General features: G+C 35.6%; 1 protein-coding gene across 1 annotated transcript in view; it reads right to left on the reverse strand.

Moving 5' to 3' along the window:
• The window catches only part of FAM117B (family with sequence similarity 117 member B), an 81683-nt gene that overhangs the window by 32833 nt on the left and 26216 nt on the right, over nt 1–22634 (reverse strand). Inside the window, exon 2 of the mRNA XM_068544638.1 lies at nt 5029–5180. Coding sequence (XP_068400739.1) covers nt 5029–5180 — 152 coding nt within the window. The remainder of the gene's footprint in view (nt 1–5028; nt 5181–22634) is intronic.

Genomic DNA, 22634 nt, shown 5'->3' on the forward strand with positions numbered 1-22634 from the left:
TTGATAGGGAATGCATTGAATCTGTAGATTACTTTGGGTAGTACAGTCATTTTGACAATATTGATTCTTCCAATCCAAGAACATGGTACATCTCTCCACCTGTCTGTGTCATCTTTGATTTCTTTCATCAGTATCTTATAGTTTTCTGAGTACAGGTCTTTTGCCTCCTTAGGTAGGTTTATTCCTAGGTATTTTATTATTTTTGATGTGATGGTAAATGGGATTGTTTCCTTAATTTCTCTTTCTGATCTTTCATTGTTAGTGTATAGGAATGCAAGAGATTTCTGTGTATTAATGTTATATCCTGCAACTTTACCAAATTCATAGATGTAAGACCAGATACTATAACACTCTTAGAGGAAAACATAGGCAGAACACTCTCTGACATAAATCGCAGCAAGATCTTTTTTGATCCACCTCCTAATGTGAAAATAAAAACAAAAATGGGACCTAATGAAACTTCAAAGCTTCTGCACAGCAAAGGAAACCATAAACAAAACAAAAAGACAACCCACAGAATGGGAGAAAATATTTGCAAATGAAGTGACTGACAAGGGATTAATCTCCAAAACATACAAACAGCTCATGCAGCTCAATATCCAAAAAAAAAAAAAAAAAGGAAACCCCATCTAAAAATGGGCAGAAGACCTAAATAGACATTTCTCCAAAGAAGACATACAGATGGCCAAGAGGCACATGAAAAGATTCTCAATATCACTAATTATCAGAGAAATGCAAACCAAAACTATAATAAGGTATCACTTCACACCAGTCAGAATGGCCATCATCAAGAAATCTACAAACAGTAAATGCTGGAGAGGGTGTGGAGAAAAGGGAACCCTCCTACATTGTTGGTGGGAATGTAAATTGGTACAGCCACTATGGAGAACATAATGGAGGCTCCTTAAAAGACTAAAAATAGAGCTACCATATGATCCAGCAAAACCAATCCTGGGCATATATCTGGAGAAAACCATAATTCGAAAAGATACATGTACCCCAGTGTTCATTGCAGCATATAAGCACTATTTACAATAGCCAGGATATGGAAGCAACCTAAATGTCCATCAACAGAGGAATGGACAAAGAAGATGTGATACATATATGCAATGGAATATTACTCAGCCATAAAAAAGAATGAAATAATGCCATGTGCACCGACACAGATGGACCTAGAGATTGTCATACTGAGCGAAGTAAGTCAGAGGAAGACAAATATCATATGATATCGCTTATATGTGGAATCTAAAAAAATGGTGCAAACAAATCTACTTACAAAACAGAAACAGAGTCACAGATGTAGAAAACAAACTTATGGTTACCAAGGGGCATGGGGGGGGAGGGATAAACTGGGAGATTGGGATTGACATATGCACACTACTATACACAAAACAGATAACTAATAAGAACCTACTATATAGCACAGGGAACTCTACTCAGTACTCTGTAATGACCTATATGGGAATAGAATCTAAAAAAGAGTGGATATATGTATATGTATAACTGAGTCACACTGCTGTACAGCAGAAACACAACATTAAAAATCAACTATACTCCAATAAAAATTAATTTAAAAAATAAAAATAAAAATGGTTAAAGAAAAAAGTATTAGACCAACAAATAAATGCAGGAAGAATGACAACAGAGTTAGAAAATCATCATTTGGAAGTACTACAGTAATTGTTGATTCAAGCAAGAATCATCAACGAATGCCAAAACCAATGCATGAAAGCTTGTTGGGGAACAGGATATTTACAGTCTCAAATATTTCCCCACAGACTATGTATATACAGTTACAAAGAGAATCTGGTGGGTCAAGCTTAACATTACTGACATCCGGCACCTCTTGATGCATGTGCACAGAGAGGAACACACAACACATATAGTACTCCTGCCAAAAATGTTATTACTGAATCTAATAGTTTAAAAAACAGATAAACCCAGGCTGAGAAGATTCAACAAAAATACTAGCTTGCACTCTTAAAAATATCAATGTCATGAAAGACAAAGAAAAGCTGAGAAACTGTTCCAGTTTAAAGGATTCTAAAGAAACATGATATCTAAATGCCACATGTGCTCCTTCACTGGGTCCTAGCTTATGCGAGAAACTGCTACAGATAACATCATTGGGGAAACTGAAAAAAAATGTGTCTATGTATCACATATTAAATAGTAGCACTGTATCAATGTTAAATCTCCTGAATTTGATAATTACTTTGGTAATATTTTTTAAGTCTTTGTTCATATACATCCTGAAGTATTTGAGAAGAGTCAGAATTTCTGTAAATTATTAACAATTAGCAAATAATAACAACTGTAATAATAACAATTATATATACACAAAGAAAACAAAATATGCAAAAATGTTTATTGGTAAACATAGGTGAGGCGTATAGGGTGTTCAATCTACTACTCTTGGGACTCTTCTATAAACTTGGGACTTTTTTCCCCAATAAAAAGTTTTTAAAAATTAGAGAAATTACTAAAGATATTAATTTTAAGTATAAAAATTCAAGGAAAAATATAGATTTAAGAACAAATTAAAGATGAGAACAAGAATATTAGATGGTAAGGTAAAAATAAGCATAAAGAGCAAAAGACAGCTTGGTTAATTTCAGTGATAAGATGTTCAGGCAGGAAAAAATACTCGGCAAAATCATTAATTTTACTTAAACTCCTAATTCAAAAGATAATTGCTTTCTTTGTTCAACTAAGTAGCTGTGCCTTTATTATAAGACACTCAGGTATTAATAAAAAGTAAAATTGAGTTTTAATTAAGCATGTTTCAATTTTGTTCAATTTTATATTGTATACTGGAAAGCTATTATGCATCTTCTAATGTATCAGGCACTAGACTAGGTACTGCAGTTAGAGAGTTTTTACTCTCAAAGAGTTTTTTCTAGGACAGAAGGAATAAATAGCCAATTATGATATGTGATGACTTAGGTTCCCTAAGAAAGGCACCTAATCCAACCTGGAAGGACAGGGAAAGCAGGTAGGCAAGGTTCTATGGGATCGGGGGAGGCTGCTGTAAGCATCAGAGTGTAAGCTGTCCAGGCAAATGGTGGGAAAGCGTTCCAAACAAAAGAAAAAACAGGAACACCAGTCAAGTGGTAGCCAGAGCTAGGTCACAGCAACTTGCTGAAAAGACTTACTGAACTGCTTCTACAGATCAAGGGGCTCCCAACGGCTTATTAGAATGTATATTCTTACTGGTAAGACAAAATATCTCAACCCACTGAACCTGAAACTGCAGAGCAAAGAAAGAGGGTTGCAGAAATGTTCAAGGAAATGCACCCATACTAATTTAAACATGACCTGTGGATTAAGCAGAAAGCAAGTAGAGACTGTATTCATTTCCTTTTTTTTTTTTTAATTTTATATTACAGCATAACTGATTAACAATGTTGTGTTAGTTTTTAATTTTATATTGGAGCATAGCTGATTAACAATGTTGTGTACAGCAAAGTGATTCAGTTATACATATACATGTACCTAGTCTTTTTCAAATTCTACTGTACAGCACAGGGAATGCTGCTCAATATTCTGTAATAACCAAAGTGGGAAAATAACTTGTATTCATTTTCTATACAATGTGCCCTAATCTCAGCAAGGTTACAGATTTTGAATAAATGCAGAGTTCTACAGAACTCTTCGGTTTAAAAAGTCACAATTTCAGAAAAGATTCATTACTTTTAATGAGTACAGACTCTGCATTTTCATTTCCGTAGTTGCAACTGGAGTATAACCCTCAAGGTAATTTCGAATCCCAAGCATCTACCCCAACAATGGGGCTCAGTTTCAAGAGTATCAGAACAGAAAACAAACTAAGTCCACCAGGAACATCTGGAATTCTAGAAACCAGTATGTAAATCCAAAAAACACTGCAAAGTGTATTTACTTGGTCTTGTAAAAGGATATTCTCCCACAAAGTGCTGAGATCAAGCAACCATCAGTGATGTAAATTTGAAGTCTAAATCAAGATGTACCTTAGCTGATTTTCAACTATCAGTATAAAGAATCTTTTAACTCTTTAAATGATTTTCTTTCTTCACTAGCCATAAAGCTTTAACTGTTCTGCTCATTCAATCCTTTGCAAATATTCCTTGAGTGTTTATTCCATCAGGTACAGTACTAAGTCCTGAGGATGAAAATATAGAAATGAACAAGCCAGACACAGTTCCTGCCTTCATGGGAGCACCATCTAATGAATATGAGAAACATTAAATAAATGACTAGACAAATATTTAATTAATTATAATTGTACTAATTTGCTATGACAGAAACTACACCTAACTGAGACGCATCATCAACTGGCTCTATGATTTTGGACTTTAGTTTCCTCATCTGTAAGACTAGGAGGTACATCAAATGATCTCTTAAGATTTTTTTAATTAAAACTTTTTATAAATTTAAAAGTACAAAACTTTGCTTCCAGAGTCCCTTTGTCACGATATTTACATTTACAGACTCTACCAGCAATAGAATATAATCCCCATCTTGCAACACATGAAGATTTTTGGGCACAAAAATATATGGTTGGATGGAAACTAAAGTAATATTTACTGTAACAGATTTTTAAGTCCAAATTCCGTATATTAAATATATTGTGATGTTCTGAACTGACTATAAAGAGTAAGTGGGAGGGGAATTCCCTGCCGCTCCAGTGGTTAGGACTCTGCACTTTCACTGTCGGGGCCCAGGTTTGATCCCCGGTCGGGGAACTAAGCCACAGGCAAAAAAAAAAAAAAAAAAAAAGTAAGTGAGAGAAAAGTATGTGCATATATTATCTGTATGTATCGGAATTACTTTGGGTACTGTTTAAAATGCACATTCCCAAGCCTCAACCAAAACCTACTAGAGAATATCTGAAGGTCAAGCCTGGGGATCTGCACTCTTGATAAGCTTCCCACATAATGCTAATACACACTAATATTTTACGAATTTGAGCACAGAGTAGAACAAATAATATTATGAGAAGTGGTTTCAGAGTGAAACACTTCAAGATAAGAACTGTAATAACCCTACCTGTGTGGCCTTGTCCCGCATGCAAGGAGCAGCTTGCCCATGACCATCACGAGGCCAGTGCCCTGCAAGGTACGGAGCAGCAAGTGTATCCAGGGAGGAGGTACGGCGGATGATGCTAGAGGGGCTGGAGGAAGGCAGTCTTGCTTTGTCACCTAGAATTAAGACAAAAACATTTATTTTAAAAATAGATTAGGAAGGAAACAAAGTAGAAACTATGCAGAGCTTCTCTAACTTAAATACAAAAAGTGAGTAATAAAAAGAATAAGCTATTGATTCACACAAACTTCGATGAATCTCCAGAGAATTATACTGAGTAAAAATAGTCAATCTCAAATGGTTACCTGCTGTATGATTTCATTTGTACAACATTTTTGAAATGAGGAACTTTTAGAAATGGAAGAAAGATCAGTGGTTGCCAGGGGTCCACTAATAAGATAGGGGAGGGAAGGTGAAGTGGCAGGAGAGAAGTAGGTGTTATAAAAGGGCAACATGTGGGACCCTGGTGATAGGGAACTATTCAGTATCTTCACTGTGGTGGTGAATATACAAACATACAAATGAGATTAAGCAGTATAGAATTCAACACATACAAATAAGTACAAGTAAAACTGAAGAAATCTGAATAAGAGCAGTGGATTGTACAATGTCAAAATACTACAGAGTTCTACAAAATGTTATCACTGGAGAAAAAAGGGCAAAGCGTACAAAAGATCTCCGTGTTATTTCTTATAACTACAATTATCTCTACAAAAAAAAAAAATAGAAAATAAGACAAATGTATATCTATCCATTTAAAAAATGTTCATCTTGGTTTTAAGATTAAGTAGGTATAATATGTAAAATACTCATTTATCATTATACCACCTATACTCAAAAGGATATAAGGCAGCTAAGATAAAGTTACAGGTGAAATTCCATTTTAATTAGCACTGTAAGGCACATATCTTAATTTTTGTTACAATAAATAGACTGTAAGAAACCATACTAACCAGCCTATAGGAGCTATACTTAAAGCCACATATGCAAATATATTTTCCATTTCAAGCTACAGGATATGTATTTAGATATAAGCCAAAACTAAAAACAAAACAAAACAAAACAAAAAAAACTAGAGGTAATGGGAAGTTAGAGGTGATGTATAAAAAAACAGTCTCATATCTCCATTTGTTTCTTTTGGAAGGGAGAAGGCGATAGGCTTAGCTAATTTATGCTTTAAAAATTAAAAAATTAAGGGACTTCCCTGGCGGTCCAGTGGTTAAGACTCCGTGCTTCCACTGCAGGGGGCATGGGTTCAATCCCTGGTTGGGGAACTAAGATCCCACATGCCGTGTGGCGCAGCCAAAATAATAATAATAATAATATAATAATAATAAATTAAAATAAAAAATTAAGGGGTTTAAAAATATCAAACAAATATATGCATGAGTAGGATTATATTATAATATTATCACTCTAGCTCTATATGATAACAAACACCTTGTTCTTCTTAAGGCCATATATGAAAACACTTTAAGACACCTCTCTTCTACTTATATTATTTCTTAATAAGGGTCTTATATAGTTACAAGTATAAAAGTTCAGTTGCTGGTTATGTGACCCAAATAACAAAAGATTCAATTCCACCAAGATAATACTTTTAGCAGCTGTGTTGCTGATAATCATAAAAGTTGTTTCACAAGATGTGCCTCAGATACATAATTTGTTTTCAAAATTGCACAACTATTTCACTACAACAATGCCTAATTGTTTGAAATGCTAATCATCTCTGCATACAGTCTTCCTCTTATAGTTAAACACAAAATAAATACAATACATACCCATAAGTTCAAGGAAGCATGTACCCACATTATTAACTGTGACAAGTGAAAAGCAATAAATATACATGTTCACGATTTTTCCTCTAACTAAAAAATTAATCTCTACTGTGATAGTCACAAGAAGATTGTTCTTGGCCACACACACACACAAAAAAAGGCACACACACTATGTAAACTGGTGTATATTCATTAAAATCAAATTGTTAAAAGCTGTCTGACACTTTTCTTCCCTGACTATAACATTGCTTCAGTCACCCACCAGTGCACTGTTCAAATAGATCTTACTAACAGGTCTGATTCCATTTTCAAGATTTTAAATTATCCAAGTGCTGACTTTTCAACCAGGCCTCCTAAGACCATTAGATTTTCTATCACAAAATGGAGAACAGAAAAGTTATACATGGTCACATGTAAAAATACTAAACATTTTCTCTTTTGAACTCCCTTCATTTAGACATTTTTAAGGGTCTGTGAGCCAGCGCTAAGCCCTAGAAATTAAAAAGATTAAGTTACAGCCTGCCATAAAGAACACAGAGTCTACATCTAGCTTGTCATCATTCCATTTCAATCCAAGTTCCCAAAATTGACAAGATTTGGTGCCTAATTATGAGGGAGTTTAAGGGAAGGGAGGGAGCCTCAAAGAGTCAAAGATGACTCAAAGAATCCCAACCTACATGAACAAAGGCTGTATTTACAAGGAAGTCCAGAGGAAGAAACTCTTTGACAGCTAACAAGATCCTTCATGATCTGGCTTCTCCAGCCTTCCTTTCTTGCCTGTACTGCCTCAAATCCCGATCACGCTGAACGGACTTGCAGTTCCCAACATGTGCCAGACCCTGCATGCCTACAGGCTTTTGCCTCTGCCTACATAATCCTCATATCCCTTTCCTGGGTTTGGCTAATTCATGTTTAATCTTTCAAACTTCAGTCTGGATGTCTGAACTGAAATTGAAAATTCAGTTCAAATGTTTCCTCTGGAAAATCTTCCTTGAACAGCCACTCAAACCCAAGAAACACATCAACATCTGGGTCAAAAGCCCTCCTGTGTGCTGCCATAGCACGGTTCACTGAAGTGGTCTCTTGACTGTCCCAGTGCTCTAGGAGAGAGTGAGATTTTGAAGGGCAGGAATTTTACTTCCCCCCGCAATCGAATGATTAAAATAATACCTGACATATATGAAGAGAAGAGAATGACTTCTAATGTTTCTATCAGCAACGGCAGGTGCATGCAATAAATTCAGATACTCTTTTGTTAACCCAAAGTAAATCAACAAAAACTAATACTGCATGGTATCACTTGTATGTATAATCTTTTTTCAAAAATCAAACTCATAGAAACAGAGAGTAGGAAAAATGATTGCCAGGGGTATGGGGAAAACAGGGAAAGGTTGATGAAAGGGTGTAAAGTTTCAGCTATAAGATGAATAAATAAGGTCTGAGGTGTAAATGTATAACATGGTGACTACAGTTGGTAACACTATATTATATAAGTGAAATCTGCTAAGAGAGTAGAACTTAAATGTTCTCTCACACAAACAAAAAAAGATAGATATGTGTGGTGATGGATGTTTTAATGAACTAGATGGGAGAAATCTTTTCACAGTGCTTACATATATTAAATCCTTATGAGGTATGCTTTATATATCTTACAATTTTATTTATCAATTATACCTAAACAAAGCTGAGAAAAAGTAAATCAAAACAAAAGAAGTTCAAACTTGGCTTTGTTCTTTAAAAATCAAGTCTTAAAAGAAGTTAGCTACAGCTGGGTGTGGCATTAAAAATTTCAGTCAATGCCCTGGGCTCTGGAGTTCAGAACTCCCCAACTATCTGCACCAGTTCAGCTAGTTCCTGGGTAACTTCAATGGCAGTAGTAGAGCATCTCAAACCATGGCCCTTAGGTATTACATTACAAAGGTTCTACAGACCTTGTTAGATTTAGGTATTTGCAGAACTTGATCAGGTACTGGCTTAAAAGCTATATTTCTTGCTATCCACAAAGTCATTTAACAAGCAGAAGGGATAACCTAGACATATGCATTTGTTCGGAAAGGGGAAAAAATCTTTCCTTCTTCATGTATAAAAAATGATAAATACTTAGTATAAAGAAAACTAACAGTATTTAAAAACACACACACACACAAAATCCCAATAGGCCACCACTCAAGAGATAACCATTTTAATGAGTATTTATTTTCCAGAAATCTGTCTACACTTACACAGACGTACAATTTTATATAAATGAGGTCCCATTAGGCATGCTATCACTTATTGTTGAGAAAGAAAAAGGGCATGTCGAGGACCTATTGCCACTGTAATAAATATGAATCTACAATACATCACCATTTTAAAAAAATTTATTTTATTTATTTATTTATTTTGGCTGCCTGGGTCTTCGTTGCTGCACGCCAGCTTTCTCTAGTTGCGGCGAGCGGGGTCTACTCTTTGTTGCAGTGTGCGGGCTTTTCATTGGCGGTGGCTTCTCTTGTTGAAGAGCACGGGCTCTAGGCGCGCGGGCTTCAGTAGCTGCGGCACGTGGGCTCAGTAGTTGTAGCTCGCGGGCTCTAGAGCGCAGGCTCAGTAGCTGTGCCTCATGGGCTTAGTTGCTCCGTGGTATGTGGGATCTTCCCGGACCAGGGCTCGAACCCGTGTCCCCTGCACTGGAAGGCGGATTCCTAACCACTGCACCACTAGGGAAGTCCCCACATCACCATTTTTAATAGCTGAATAGTATCCTATTGAATGGATACATCATAACTTAATCCCATATTGATGGACATTTTCGGTGGCAGATATATATCCTTTTATGTTTACTTAATTATCTCAATTTTTTTTCCCAAAAGGATGTAGTTTATTCACATTCTGGCAAAAACATTTCAGGAACAAAATAAGTGGGTAAAAAGAAGAGCCAACTGGCAGACCACACCCCCCCGCAGCCTGCCAGCTTCCTGTCATTTCCACATCAAATCTCTCTGAGGCATGTGAATCAGAACTTCTGGGGTCTTAGCTCTTCACAGGACACTTTTTGGATTTTTTTTTAAGCCTAAAAGACAGTAGTCTGTCTCCATTCTTGTTCTTTGGAATTTTTCAGTCTTAAAGGAAACTCAAATTGGGGCACCCTTCTCTCATGTTAAAATATTCCAATCACACAAATATTACGAAGATAGCACCTCTTTGAACTGAGGGAGGGGGCTGCTGACAAATGGGGGTAGCAGAGAATTCTGAAAAACCGCAGTAGTAAGAGAAAAGCTGAGCTGTTTTCTTCATGTGTCTCTGATACCCACATGTGGTAGCTCCTCCATCCTCGGCAGCTGACAGGCCTGCCTCCCAGCCTCCTCAACCTTCACCACTTGATGTCTCGGCTGTTAGCAGGATGCTCTGGGCCCTGGTATGCGGTATGCAGGGCTTCCTGGACTCGGGGGGCAGTGAGTACCATCCAGCCACTCCTGGTACACCTCCTGCACGTGGGCACTGGTCTCCGGGAGCCACACAGGGATGTCAGCGTGGATGCCTTTCATCTTCTGCAGCAGGGCCTTGTCTGTGCGCCCACCCTCAGTCTGGGCTTGACCTCTGTCGTTAAGGCATCCCCCGGCACAGGCGAGGACCTCCACAAAGTGGAACGGGAACTTGCCCTTCTTAATTATCTCTTTATGAAAAAATTTCTAGACATCAAATTTTATATCCAAGGATATATACACATTAAAATTTTAAGTACTGCCAAATTGCCTTCCACCAGAAAGAATTTTGCCCTCACAAGAATACTCATTTGCCCACATTCTGAAGTATTTTTTTAATATATATATATATATATATATATATATATTTTTTTTTTTTGGCTGTGTTGGGTCTGTTGCTGTGCGTGGGGCTTTCTCTAGTTGCAGCAAGCGGGGACTACTCTTCATTGCAGTGTGCAGGCTTCTCACTGCGGTGGCTTCTCTTGTTGTGGAGCACGGGCTCTAGGCACGCGGGCTCAGTAGTGTGGCTCACGGGCTCCAGAGCGCAGGCTCAGTAGTTGTGGTACACAGGCTTAGTTGCTCCGCGGCATGTGAGATCTTCCCAGACCAGGGCTCGAACCCGTGTCCCCTGCATTGGCAGGCAGATTCGTAACCACTGCGCCACCAGGGAAGCCCCCTCTGAAGTATATTTTGTCAATTTTTTCCAATCTTCCCAAAGATTAAAAATATCATTTTATTTGCATTTCAATTATTGACTTCTATAATATTAATTTTACTGGCAATTTATATTTCTTTTATACATTACTAGTATTTTTAAAATATTAATCATAATCTTTTTTCCTAATCTTAAAGAGATCTTTCCTTCTGATGAAGAAAATGTTTTTGGCTGTGCTGTGTGGCTTGCAGGAGGGATCTTAGTTCCCCGACCAGGGATTGAACTCAGGCCCTCCGCAGTGAAAGCAGCAGTGAAAGCACAGAGTCCCAGCCACTGGACCACCAGGGAATTCCCAAGAAACATTTAAATTGAGGGAGATTCCTTTGATTTCATTTTAGCTTCCTTTTCTTTTATTAAATTCTAGTAAAATTCAACGTAGCTGATTTTTATCTTAATTAGCACACACAGTATGATTAAATTCTTATAAAAGTATATGCCTATTCATCCACTGTCTAAACTTCCTCCTCCTACACACACACTTAAAATGTCTCTGGAAAGAAATATAAAAAACTGATGACAATGGCTACCTCCAGAAAGGGGAACTGGATGGCTGGCAGACAAAGAGGTACAAGGGAGATATTTCACTGTCTTTCTAATTATACCTTTTAAATTTTACATGTGAACTTATTACCTATATTTTAAAAACTCATATTCTTTGATTCAACAACTCTCTATCTAGGCATGTAAATAGAATAATTAAATGTGGAAAAGGGCTTTCAATTCAAAGACATTCATAACATTTGCAATAGTAAATACCATAAATCATATGTCCAAAATTGGAGGTCAAGGAAACGGATGGAAAATATATAATGGAATATTAAAGATATTAAAAACTATGTCTTGAAATGATAAACTTACATGACAACTTATTTATAATCTATTAAGGGAAATGTAGGAAAAAAGTATGTGTTTCCATAATTTATTTCTAACTTCGTATCTTCTTCGGTTATTTCCATGTTTCTTCTTCAGTTAACTTTTCAATTAAGTTTTCAATGAAACATTAACAGGTAACATAATGAATAACTGTTGCACGCACAGTAGTACCAAATTAATAAATTAACCCTAATAAGAACTAAATGATTAATTTAATCAAACTGATTTCCTATAGACATGGTAACAAAAAAAGGTCTAGGCATTTAAAAATCTAATTTACAATAGCCAGGACATGGAAGCAACCTACATGTTCATCGACAGAGGAATGGATAAAGAAGATGTGGCACATATATACAATGGAATACTACTCGGCCATAAAAAAGAATGAAATAATGCCATTTTTAGCAACATGGATGGACCTAGAGATTGTCATACTGAGTGAAGTAAGGCAGACACAGAAAAGACAAACACCATATGGTATTGCTTGTATGTGGAATCTTAAAAAAGTGTACAAATGAACTTATCTACAAAACAGAAACAGAGTTACAGATGTAGAAAACAAACTTATGGTTACTGGGGGTAAGGGGGGGAGAGGGAAAAATTGGAAGATTGGGATTGACATATACACACTAGTATATATAAAATAGATAACTAATAGGGACCTACTGTATAACACAGGGAACTCTACTCAATACTCTGTAATGGCCTATATGGGAAAAAGAATCTAAAAAAGAGTGGATATATGTATACGTATAACTGAGTCACTTTGCTGTACAGCAGAAACTAACACAACATTAAAAATCAACTACATGCCAACAAAATTTTTTAAAAAAATCTATTTAGCAATTATTCTTTTGTTAAACATGAGGTTTAATTTACATAAAATGAAATTAACCCTTCTTTAGTGTACAATTTTGAAGAGTTTTGAAAAATAAACATACCCATTTAATCACCATCACAATCAAGATCTAGAATATTGCCATTACCCTAAAATGATTCCTCATGCCCCTTTGATGTCAACCTCTCCACCCTTGGGCCGTGGTAAACTCTGACCTGCTCTCTTGTCAGAGGTAAGTTTTGCCTTTTTTAAAATGTCATATAAATGTAATCATATAGTATATACTCTTTTGTGTCTGACTTCTTTCACTCAGTACAATGCCTGTGAGATTCATCTTTTTGTGTATTAGCAGTTCATTCCTTTCTACTATTGCTGAAGAGTACTTCATTGAATGGAAATACATGATGGTTACTTTTATGTCAACTTGACCGGGCCATGGGGTGCCCAGATAGGTGGTTAAACATTATTCTGGGTGTGTCTGGGAGGGTGTTTCTGGATGAGACTAATATTTGAATTGCTGGACTAAGTAAAGCAGATTGCCCTCCCCAACATGTATAAGCCTCATCCAATCCACAGGAGACCTGAATAGAAAAAGGATGGGTAAGGGAAAATCTGCTCTCTCCCTGCATGACTGCCTTCAAGCCAGGACACTGGTCTTCTGCCTTCAGACTCGGACTCAGACTCAGACTCAGCATCAGTTCTCCTGGTTCTCAGGCCTTTGGACTCAGACTGGAACTATACCACTGACACTTCTGGGTTTCCAGCTTGCAGGCTGCGGATGGTGGTACTTCTCAACCTCCATAACCACGTGAGCCAATTCCTTATAATAAATTCCTATCTATCTATCTATCTATCTGTCTACCTACCTATCTATCTAATGTGTCAATAGGATGTAAATATATATTGATATATATATGATATATACACTATATACTGTATATCCTATCAGTTATGTTTCTCTGGAGAACCCAGACAAATGCAATATACTACAATAGCCTGTTGATGGACATTCTTCCTGTGTTTCACTATTAAAAATAAAGCATTCCTGGACAAGTCTTTTTGTTGATATATGTTTCCATTTCTCTTGGAGAAATAGTGGAAATGCTGGGTCAAAGGATAGTAGGGTCTCACTTTTTATTTCACTGCCAAAATGTTTTCCAAACTGGTTGTACCATTTTACATTCCAACCAAGAGTACGTAAGAGTTGCAGTTACTCACACCCTCATCAACATTTAGTATTGTGAGGTTTTTTCCATTTTAGTTATTCTAGTAAATGTGTAAAGGTATCTCACTGTGGCTTTAATTTACATTTCTCCAATGACTAATGAGATTGAGCACTTTTAAGTGCTTTTTGGCCATTCATATGTCTTCTTTGGTGAGGTGTCTGATCAAATCCATTGTCCCTTTTTAAATTTGGTGATTTGTCTCAAACTGCACTCATGTATTCTGGATGCAAGTCCTTTGTCAAATATATGTATGTGAGCATTTGTGCCTAGTCTGAGGTGTGTTTTAATTTTAATAATGTTTTCTGAAAAGCAATTTTTAATTTCAATATTATACAATTTATCAACTACTTCTGTTAATAGTTTGTGTGTTAATAGTTCTTTGCGTCTTAAGAAATCTTTGCCTACCCCAAGATCAAGAAGATTTGCTCCTATGTTTTCTTCTAGACATTTACCAATTTTAGCTTTCAAATTTAGATCTTTGATCCATTTAGATTTCATTTTTGTGTATAGTTTGAGGAAAGGGCCAAAGATTATACCCTCTACCATCTGTTTCAGAACCATCTGTTGAACCTTTACTGAAATGTGTGGGCTATTTCTAGATGTTCTGTTCTACTGACCTCTCTGTTCACAGGCAGTATAGTATAAGCTTGCCAACTGTAATTATTATTTTTCACTATTGTTTTGACTATTTGCGTTTCATCATAAATTTTAGGTCTTTGCATTATCATGTAAATTTTAGGTTTAATAGTAAAAAATATATTTATACATATTTTTTCGTATAAATTTTAGGACCAGAATGGCAGTTATGAGAGCTGAATCCTTGGTTTGTTCTGATTTTACGAGTGTAAGATGTTAGCTGTAGGCTTACATTACATTGTACATTTATATATAATATAATAAAGCTGTCTTTTGTTCCAAAGTTCTCTTCTAGTCCTAGTCTCCTGAGAGTTTTTAACAGGAAAAGATGGTGAATTTTGTCAAATACATGTTCTGCATAAACTGAGATAATCATGGTTTTCCTTCTTTGCTCTTAGATAACAGGCTGAAATACAGTTGATTCTCATTCCTCATGGTAGTTATGTTCTATAAAGTTGTCGAGAACTCTGAAACAACTGCTCCTAGGAGAAATACAGGGTTAGACCCCTGCAAGCCTCTGATCACATTTTCATCAACCAATCAATACATAAACTTGTTTTATGTGTGTTTCTGTTTAAAGACACCTTATTTAATATATATGACTGATTCCTTAACATTGAAATCATGGCCAACAGCACTATAATTCAGGCCTGAACAAAATTTATCTAATGTATATTTTCTCCCTAAGACACGTAATCGTCTTCTTGTGTTTAGGAACACTAGACAGCACTTCAGCACTACAGTTGGAAGCCATTTTAAAGAAAAAAATCAACAAAAGGAAAAAATGAGAAAAATATGGCACTAAGTAGACTGTGAAAAGGGTACTTGTTTACAGTATGAGAGCTGAAAGAAGGCAGAGTGCTTTGTTCGACCCCACTTGAGAATGTAAACATTGGGCCACTCAAACTTCTCATGAATGTCTGTGAATGACTGCACAAATATCGTGAGTTTTGATTTTGGAATTACAAATAAATTTTCACTAGTGGGAAAATTTTCAAATATGGATTTGCAAATAATAAGGATTGACTGTATATTGCTAGGTTTGGGGTTTTTTTTTTTACTGCTAAACCAAACTTGTACATTTGGCAGAAATTCCACTTAGTCGTGTTCTATCGTCGTCATATTTACATTTATATTGCTGGATTCAACTTGCTGTATTTTGTTAAAGAGTTTTGTATTTGTATTCATGAAGGATATTGTCATGTACTTTTCTTACAATGTCTTTGTATGGCTTTGGCATTGGGGTAATAATACCTCATGAAATGAGTTGGGAAATGTTATCTTCTATTTTCTGGAAATGTTTAAGGGCAGTTAGTATTATTTATTTCTTAACAGTTTGATAGAATTCACCGTTGAAGCCACCTGGACTAGAATTTTCTTTATGAGAAGGTTTTAAATTATGAATTCAATTTCTTTAATAAATATAGGGATAAAGGGACATTCAGATTTTCTATTTTATCTTGTGTCAGCTTTGGTGGTCTCTCTTAAGGAATTTGTCTACTTCCTCTAAGTTGCTGAATTTACTGGCATAAAGTCCACAATGATCCTTTACTATGCTTTTAATTTATATAGTATCTGTAGTAATATCTCCGCTTTCATTCCTGGCATTGGTAATTTGTATATTTTTTTCCTTTAATCAATTTAACTAAAGGCTTATCATTTTTATTTATCTTTTCAAAGAACCAGATTTTGATTTCACTGATTTCCTCTATTTAGCAGTTTTCTAAATTCACTGATTTCTGCTCTTATCTTTATTTCCTTCCTTCTACTTACCTTGGGTTTAATTTGCTCATCTTATTCTATCTTTTTAAGGTAGAAGCTTAGAAAATTATTGACTTTGGACTTTTCTTCCTTTCTAATATAAAGCATCTTTCAAAGCTATACATTTCCCTTAGCTATATCCCCCAAAATTTATGGTGTGTTTTCATTACCACTCAGTTCAAAATATTTTTGAATTTCTCTTGTGATTCTTTGCCCCTTGGATTATTTAGAAATGTTTTTTCAATTTCCAAATGTTTTAGAGAGTTTCCACATATCTTTCTGTTATTGACTTCTAATTTCACTCTCTTTTGATAAGAGAACATATTCTATATGATTTCATTCCTATTAAAGTTAATAAGACTTATTTTATGTCTCAGCATATGGTTTATCTTAGTGAATGTTCCATGTGCAGTGGAAAAGAATGTGTACTATGCTATTGCTGAGTGCTCTAAAAATGCAAATTAGGTTATTATTTGTTGATAATGTTGCTTAAGTCTTCTAAATGCTTACTAATTTTCTGTCTACCTGTACTATTAGTTCTGGGAAAGGAATGTTGACCTCCATTTCATGAATTTTGAAGCTTACTAATGAAAGCATACTCTTAGAATATACCTTCTTGATGAATTGACCCCCATGTCATTATGAAATGTCCCTTTTCCCCTTATTTTTAAGTCTACTTTAAATAGTAATCAGTACTGCAGCTTTCTTATGTTCAGTTTTGTACAGTGCATGTTTTTCCATCATTTTACTTTTAACCTACCTGTTTCTTTATAGTCTTTAGCCCACATATTTGGATCTTGCTCTTTGCTAAATCCAGTCTGACAATCTGCATTTTTATTAAAGTGCTTAGACCACTTAATATTGATATAGTCATACCAATCTACCATCCTGCTATTTTCTATTTGTCCCACCTGTTTTATGTTCTTTTTCCCTCTTTTCCTAAATAATTTCGGCTTGAGTATTTTTAGTGACTCATATACTCTATTGATACATTAGCTATACTTCTTTTACTTTTTGCTTGGTTGCTCTAGGGTTTCACAAAGTGTATCTTATCACAGTCTACCTTCAAATAAAATTATATCACTTTACATATAACATAAAACCCTGAGGACTGTGATGTTTTCATTGCTGCCTCCTGTCCTTTGAGCTACTGCTGTCATATATTTTATGTATACATTTAATATTAATATATGTTGTTACTATTTAGCTTTAAGCAATTATCTTCTAAATAAAGCAAATGATGACAAAAAAGTCTTTTATTTACTCATTTACTATTTCTGGTCTTCTTTATTCCCTTGTGTAAATCCAAGTTTTTATCTGTTATCATCTTCCTTCCACATGAAGAACTGCCTTTAATATTTCTTGTAGTTCAAATTTGTTGCCAAAGAATTCTCTCAGATTTTGATGTGTGAAAAAGTATTTGGCCTTCATTTTGAGGGATATTTTTGCTGGGTATAAAATTCTATCTGGGTTTACAGCTTTATCTTTTAGTACTTTAACGATGTCATTCCATTATGTTCTGTAATATATTATTGATATTTCAAGCAAGAAATCTGCTATCATTTTTTGTTCATCTGTAATAAAATACTTTTTTCTAGCTGCTTTAAAATTTTTTTTTTCTCTAACACTGGTTTTCAGCCATTTAAATATGATGTGCCTTAGTATGGTCGTCTTTGTGTTTATTCTGCTTGAAATTATTGAACCTCTTGGATCGGTAAGTTTACAGTATTTATAAAGATAGGAAATTTTTCAGTCACTATCACTTAAAGCTTTTTTTTTTTTTTTGGCCCTCCCCCTTCTTCTGGGAGTAGAATTACACTCACACTGTCTCCTAGATCACAAAAGTTCTGTACAGTTTTTTTTTTTTTTAGTTGTTCTTTTCTCTGTGTTTAATTTTTGGGTAGTTTCTTGCTATATCTTCAAGTTCACTGATCTTTTCTTCATCAGATAAGAAACTGCTATTATCTCCTGTTAATCACAATCAATGAATTTTTCATTTACTGTGTTTCTTATCTCTGCAAATTCCATTCAGTTTTTAATATTTTCATTTCTTTCTCATTACATTCATATTTTCTTTTAAATCTCTGAGCATTCTGAGCATACTTATAATGCCCATTTAAAAGTTTTTGTCTGCTAAGTCCATCATCTTTGTTATTCTTAGCCTGTTTTCGCTGCCTTAAGTTCTCCTGGTGTTCACATTTTCCTGATTCTAGTAATTTTGTATTGCATGCTGTACACAGTGTTATACATTTAAGTGTCTGGATTTTGTTATTTTCTTTTAAAGATTGTTGAGCTTTGTTTTGAAAGTCAGTTAAGTAATTTGTGGATCAGCTTGATCTTTGAAGTTTGCTATAAGTTTCAGGACAGATTGGGGGTAGACATTACTTCAGGCTAGTTTAGTCCTACTACTAAAGCATGGACATTTGGGGGTCTCCACTGAACATACTGGATGGTCAAAAAAGGTCTCACCACTCTGGTCAGTGCTTGAGCAACTCCCCACCTCTAGAAATTTCTCAACTTGTGGCTCCTCAGGCAACCCCTGCCCAGCTTCAGAGAGTTCCATTCTATATACACACATTCTACACACTTTTTTAGCAAAGGCTAAAGGAAACCCCTATGCAGATTTCTAGCTTTTTTCTACTGAGCTTCCTCTTCTCTGAAACTCTGTGCAGCAATTTTCAGCCACTTCAACCTCTCTGAACTACAGTCTCTATCTCCCCAATTAAACAAGACACCATGCCCTGAGATACCCCTGCCTGCACCATGATCTGAAATGTGTCTTTTAGCAGAAATCCAGGGCAATTATAGCACTCACCTTACCTGTTTCCTTTTTCTTAGGAATCACATTCCCACATTGCCTGTTGTCCAATATCTAAAAATAGCTATTTGATATCCTGTGTCCAATTATCTAATTGTTTACCATAAGAGGTTAAGTTCAGAAACTGTTTCTCCTCATGGCAAGAAGTAGAAGTCATTTCATGTCCAAGTAATCAAACTTTAAACTCAAGTGATTCCTGATGTATCATCCAGGACTATAAACAAATCTTTTGCTTAGCGAGTTGTTTTATGCATGGAACAGTTTTTGATGCATATAGAATTACATAAATAATGAGGAAAAAATGAAAATGAAAAATAATAAAGAAAAAATGAAAAACCTAAATAAAACTAGCAATTGTTGAGCAATTAATATATATCAGGCATTGTGCTAATTGCTACCATGTATTACCTCATTTAAACTATACAATAACGCTCTGAGATAGAGATACTCAATTCACTGGTTCAATAAATCTTTATTAAGCACCCGTTATGAGCCCAGACTCTTCTAGGTACTGGTGATATAGCAGTGAACACAAAAGTCAAAATGCACAATCTTTAGGAGTTTATTATTATTCCCATCCTCTAGATGAGGAAACTGAGGTTTAGAAAAGTTAAGTAACTTACTACCATTACACAGTAAGAGCCAGAGCCAAGACGTGAGTGTAGATCTCTTTAAAACTAGACTGGCAGTCCCTCCAATCAGGAAACTTGCACAACCCTCTTAGATAGCTTCACCCACCAGAGAGCAGACAGCAGAAGCAAGAAGAACTACAATCCTACAGCCTGTGGAACAGAAACCACATTCACAGAAAGACAGACAAGATGAAAAGGCAGAGGGCTATGTACCAGATGAAGGAACAAGATAAAACCCCAGATAAACAACTAAATGAATGGGAGATAGGCAACCTTCCAGAAAAAGAATTCAGAATAATGATAGTGAAGATGATCCAGGACCTCGGAAAAAGAATGGAGGATAAGGTTGAGAAAATGCAAGATATGTTTAACAAAGACCTAGAGGAATTAAAGAACAAACAAACAGAGATGAACAATACAATAACTGAAATGAAAACTACACTAGAAGGAATCAATAGCAGAATAACTGAGGCAGAAGAACGGATAAGTGACCTGGAAGACAGAATGGTGGAATTCACTGCTGCGGAACAGAATAAAGAAAAAAGAATGAAAAGAAATGAAGACAGCCTAAGAGACCTCTGGGACAACATTAAACGCAACAACATTCACATTATAGGGGTCCCAGAAGGAGACGAGAGAGAGAAAGCACCCAAGAAAATATTTGAAGAGATTATAGTTGAAAACTTCCCTAACATGGGAAAGGAAATAGCCACCCAAGTCCAGGAAGCACAGAGAGTCCCATACAGGATAAACCCAAGGAGAAACACGCCAAGACATACAGTAATCAAACTGGCAAAAATTAAAGGCAAAGAAAAATTATTGAAAGCAGCAAGGGAAAAAGGACAAATAACGTACAAGGGAACTCCCATAAGGTTAACAGCTGATTTCTCAGCAGAAACTCTACAAGCCAGAAGGGAGTGGCATGACATACTTAAAGTGATGAAAGGGAAGAACCTACAACCAAGATTACTCTACCCTGCAAGGATCTCATTCAGATTCGATGGAGAAATCAAAAGCTTTACAGACAAGCAAAAGCTAAGAGAATTCAGCACCACCAAACCAGCTCTACAACAAATGCTAAAGGAACTTCTCTAAGTGGGAAACACAAGAGAAGAAAAGGACCTACAAAAACAAACCCATAACAATTAAGAAAATGGTCATAGGAACATACATATCGATAATTACCTTAAACGCCAATGGATTACATGCTCCAACCAAAAGACACAGGCTTGCTGTGCTGATACAAAAACAAGACCCATCTATATGCTGTCTACAAGAGACCCACTTCAGACCTAGGGACACATACAGACTGAAAGTGAGGGGATGGAAAAAGATATTACACGCAAATGGAAATCAAAAGAAAGCTGGAATAGCAATACTCATATCAGATAAAATACTTTAAAATAAAGAATGTTATAAGAGACAAGAAAGGACACTACACAATGATCAAGGGATCAACCCAAGAAGAAGACATAACAAATATAAATATATATGCACCCAACATAGGAGCACCTAATACATAAGACAACTTCTAACAGCTATAAAAGAGGAAATCCACAGTAACACAACAATAGTGGGGGACTTTAACACCTCACTTACACCAATGGACAGATCATCCAAAATGAAAATAAATAAGGAAACAGAAGCTTTAAATGACACAATAGACCAGAGAGATTTAACTGATATTTATAGGACATTCCATCCAAAAACAGCAGATTACACTTTCTTCTCAAGTGCGCACGGAACATTCTCCAGGACAGATCACATCTTGGGTCACAAATCAAGCCTCAGTAAATTTAAGAAAATTGAAATCATATCAAGCATCTTTTCTGACCATAATGCTATGAGATTAGAAACAAATTACAGGGAAAAAAACGTAAAAAACACAAACACATGGAGGCTAAACAATATGTTACTAAATAACCAAGAGATCACTGAAGAAATCAAAGAGGAAATCAAAAAATACCTAGAGACAAATGACAATGAAAACACGACGATCCAAAACCTATGGGATGCAGCAAAAGCAGTTCTAAGAGGGAAGTTTATAGCTATACAAGCCTACCTCAAGAAACAAGAAAAATCTCAAATAAACAATCTAACCTTAAACCTAAAGGAACTAGAGAAAAAAGAACAAACAAAATCCAAAGTTAGCAGAAGGAAAGAAATCATAAAGATCAGAGCAGAAATAAATGAAATAGAAAACAATAGCAAAGATCAATAAAACTAAAAGCTGGTTCTTTGAGAAGATAAACAAAATTGATAAATCATTAGCCAGACTCATCAAGAAAAAGAGGGAGAGGACTCAAATCAATAAAATTAGAAATGAAAATGGAGAAGTTACAATGGACACCGCAGAAATACAAAGCATCCTAAGAGACTACTACAAGCAACTCTATGCCAATAATAAAATGGACAACCTGGAAGAAATGGATGAATTCTTAGAAAGGTATAACCTTCCAAGACTGAACAAGGAAGAAATAGAAAATATGAACAGACCAATCACGAGTAATGAAATTGAAACTGTGATTTAAAATCTTCCAACAAACAAAAGTCCAGGACCAGATGGCTTCACAGGTGCATTCTATCAAACATTTAGAGAAGAGCTAATACCCATCCTTCTCAAACTCTTCCAAGAAACTGCAGAGGAAGGAACACTCCCAAACTCATTCTATGAAGCCACCATCACCCTGATACCTAAACCAGACAAAGATACCACATAAAAAGAAAATTACAGACCAATATCACTGATGAATATAGATGCAAAAATCCTCAACAAAATACTAGCAAACAGAATCCAACACATTAAAAGGATCATACACCATGATCAAGAGGGAT

The sequence above is a fragment of the Eschrichtius robustus genome, chromosome 5 (assembly GCF_028021215.1).
Source record: "Eschrichtius robustus isolate mEscRob2 chromosome 5, mEscRob2.pri, whole genome shotgun sequence".
Taxonomy (NCBI): domain Eukaryota; kingdom Metazoa; phylum Chordata; class Mammalia; order Artiodactyla; family Eschrichtiidae; genus Eschrichtius; species Eschrichtius robustus.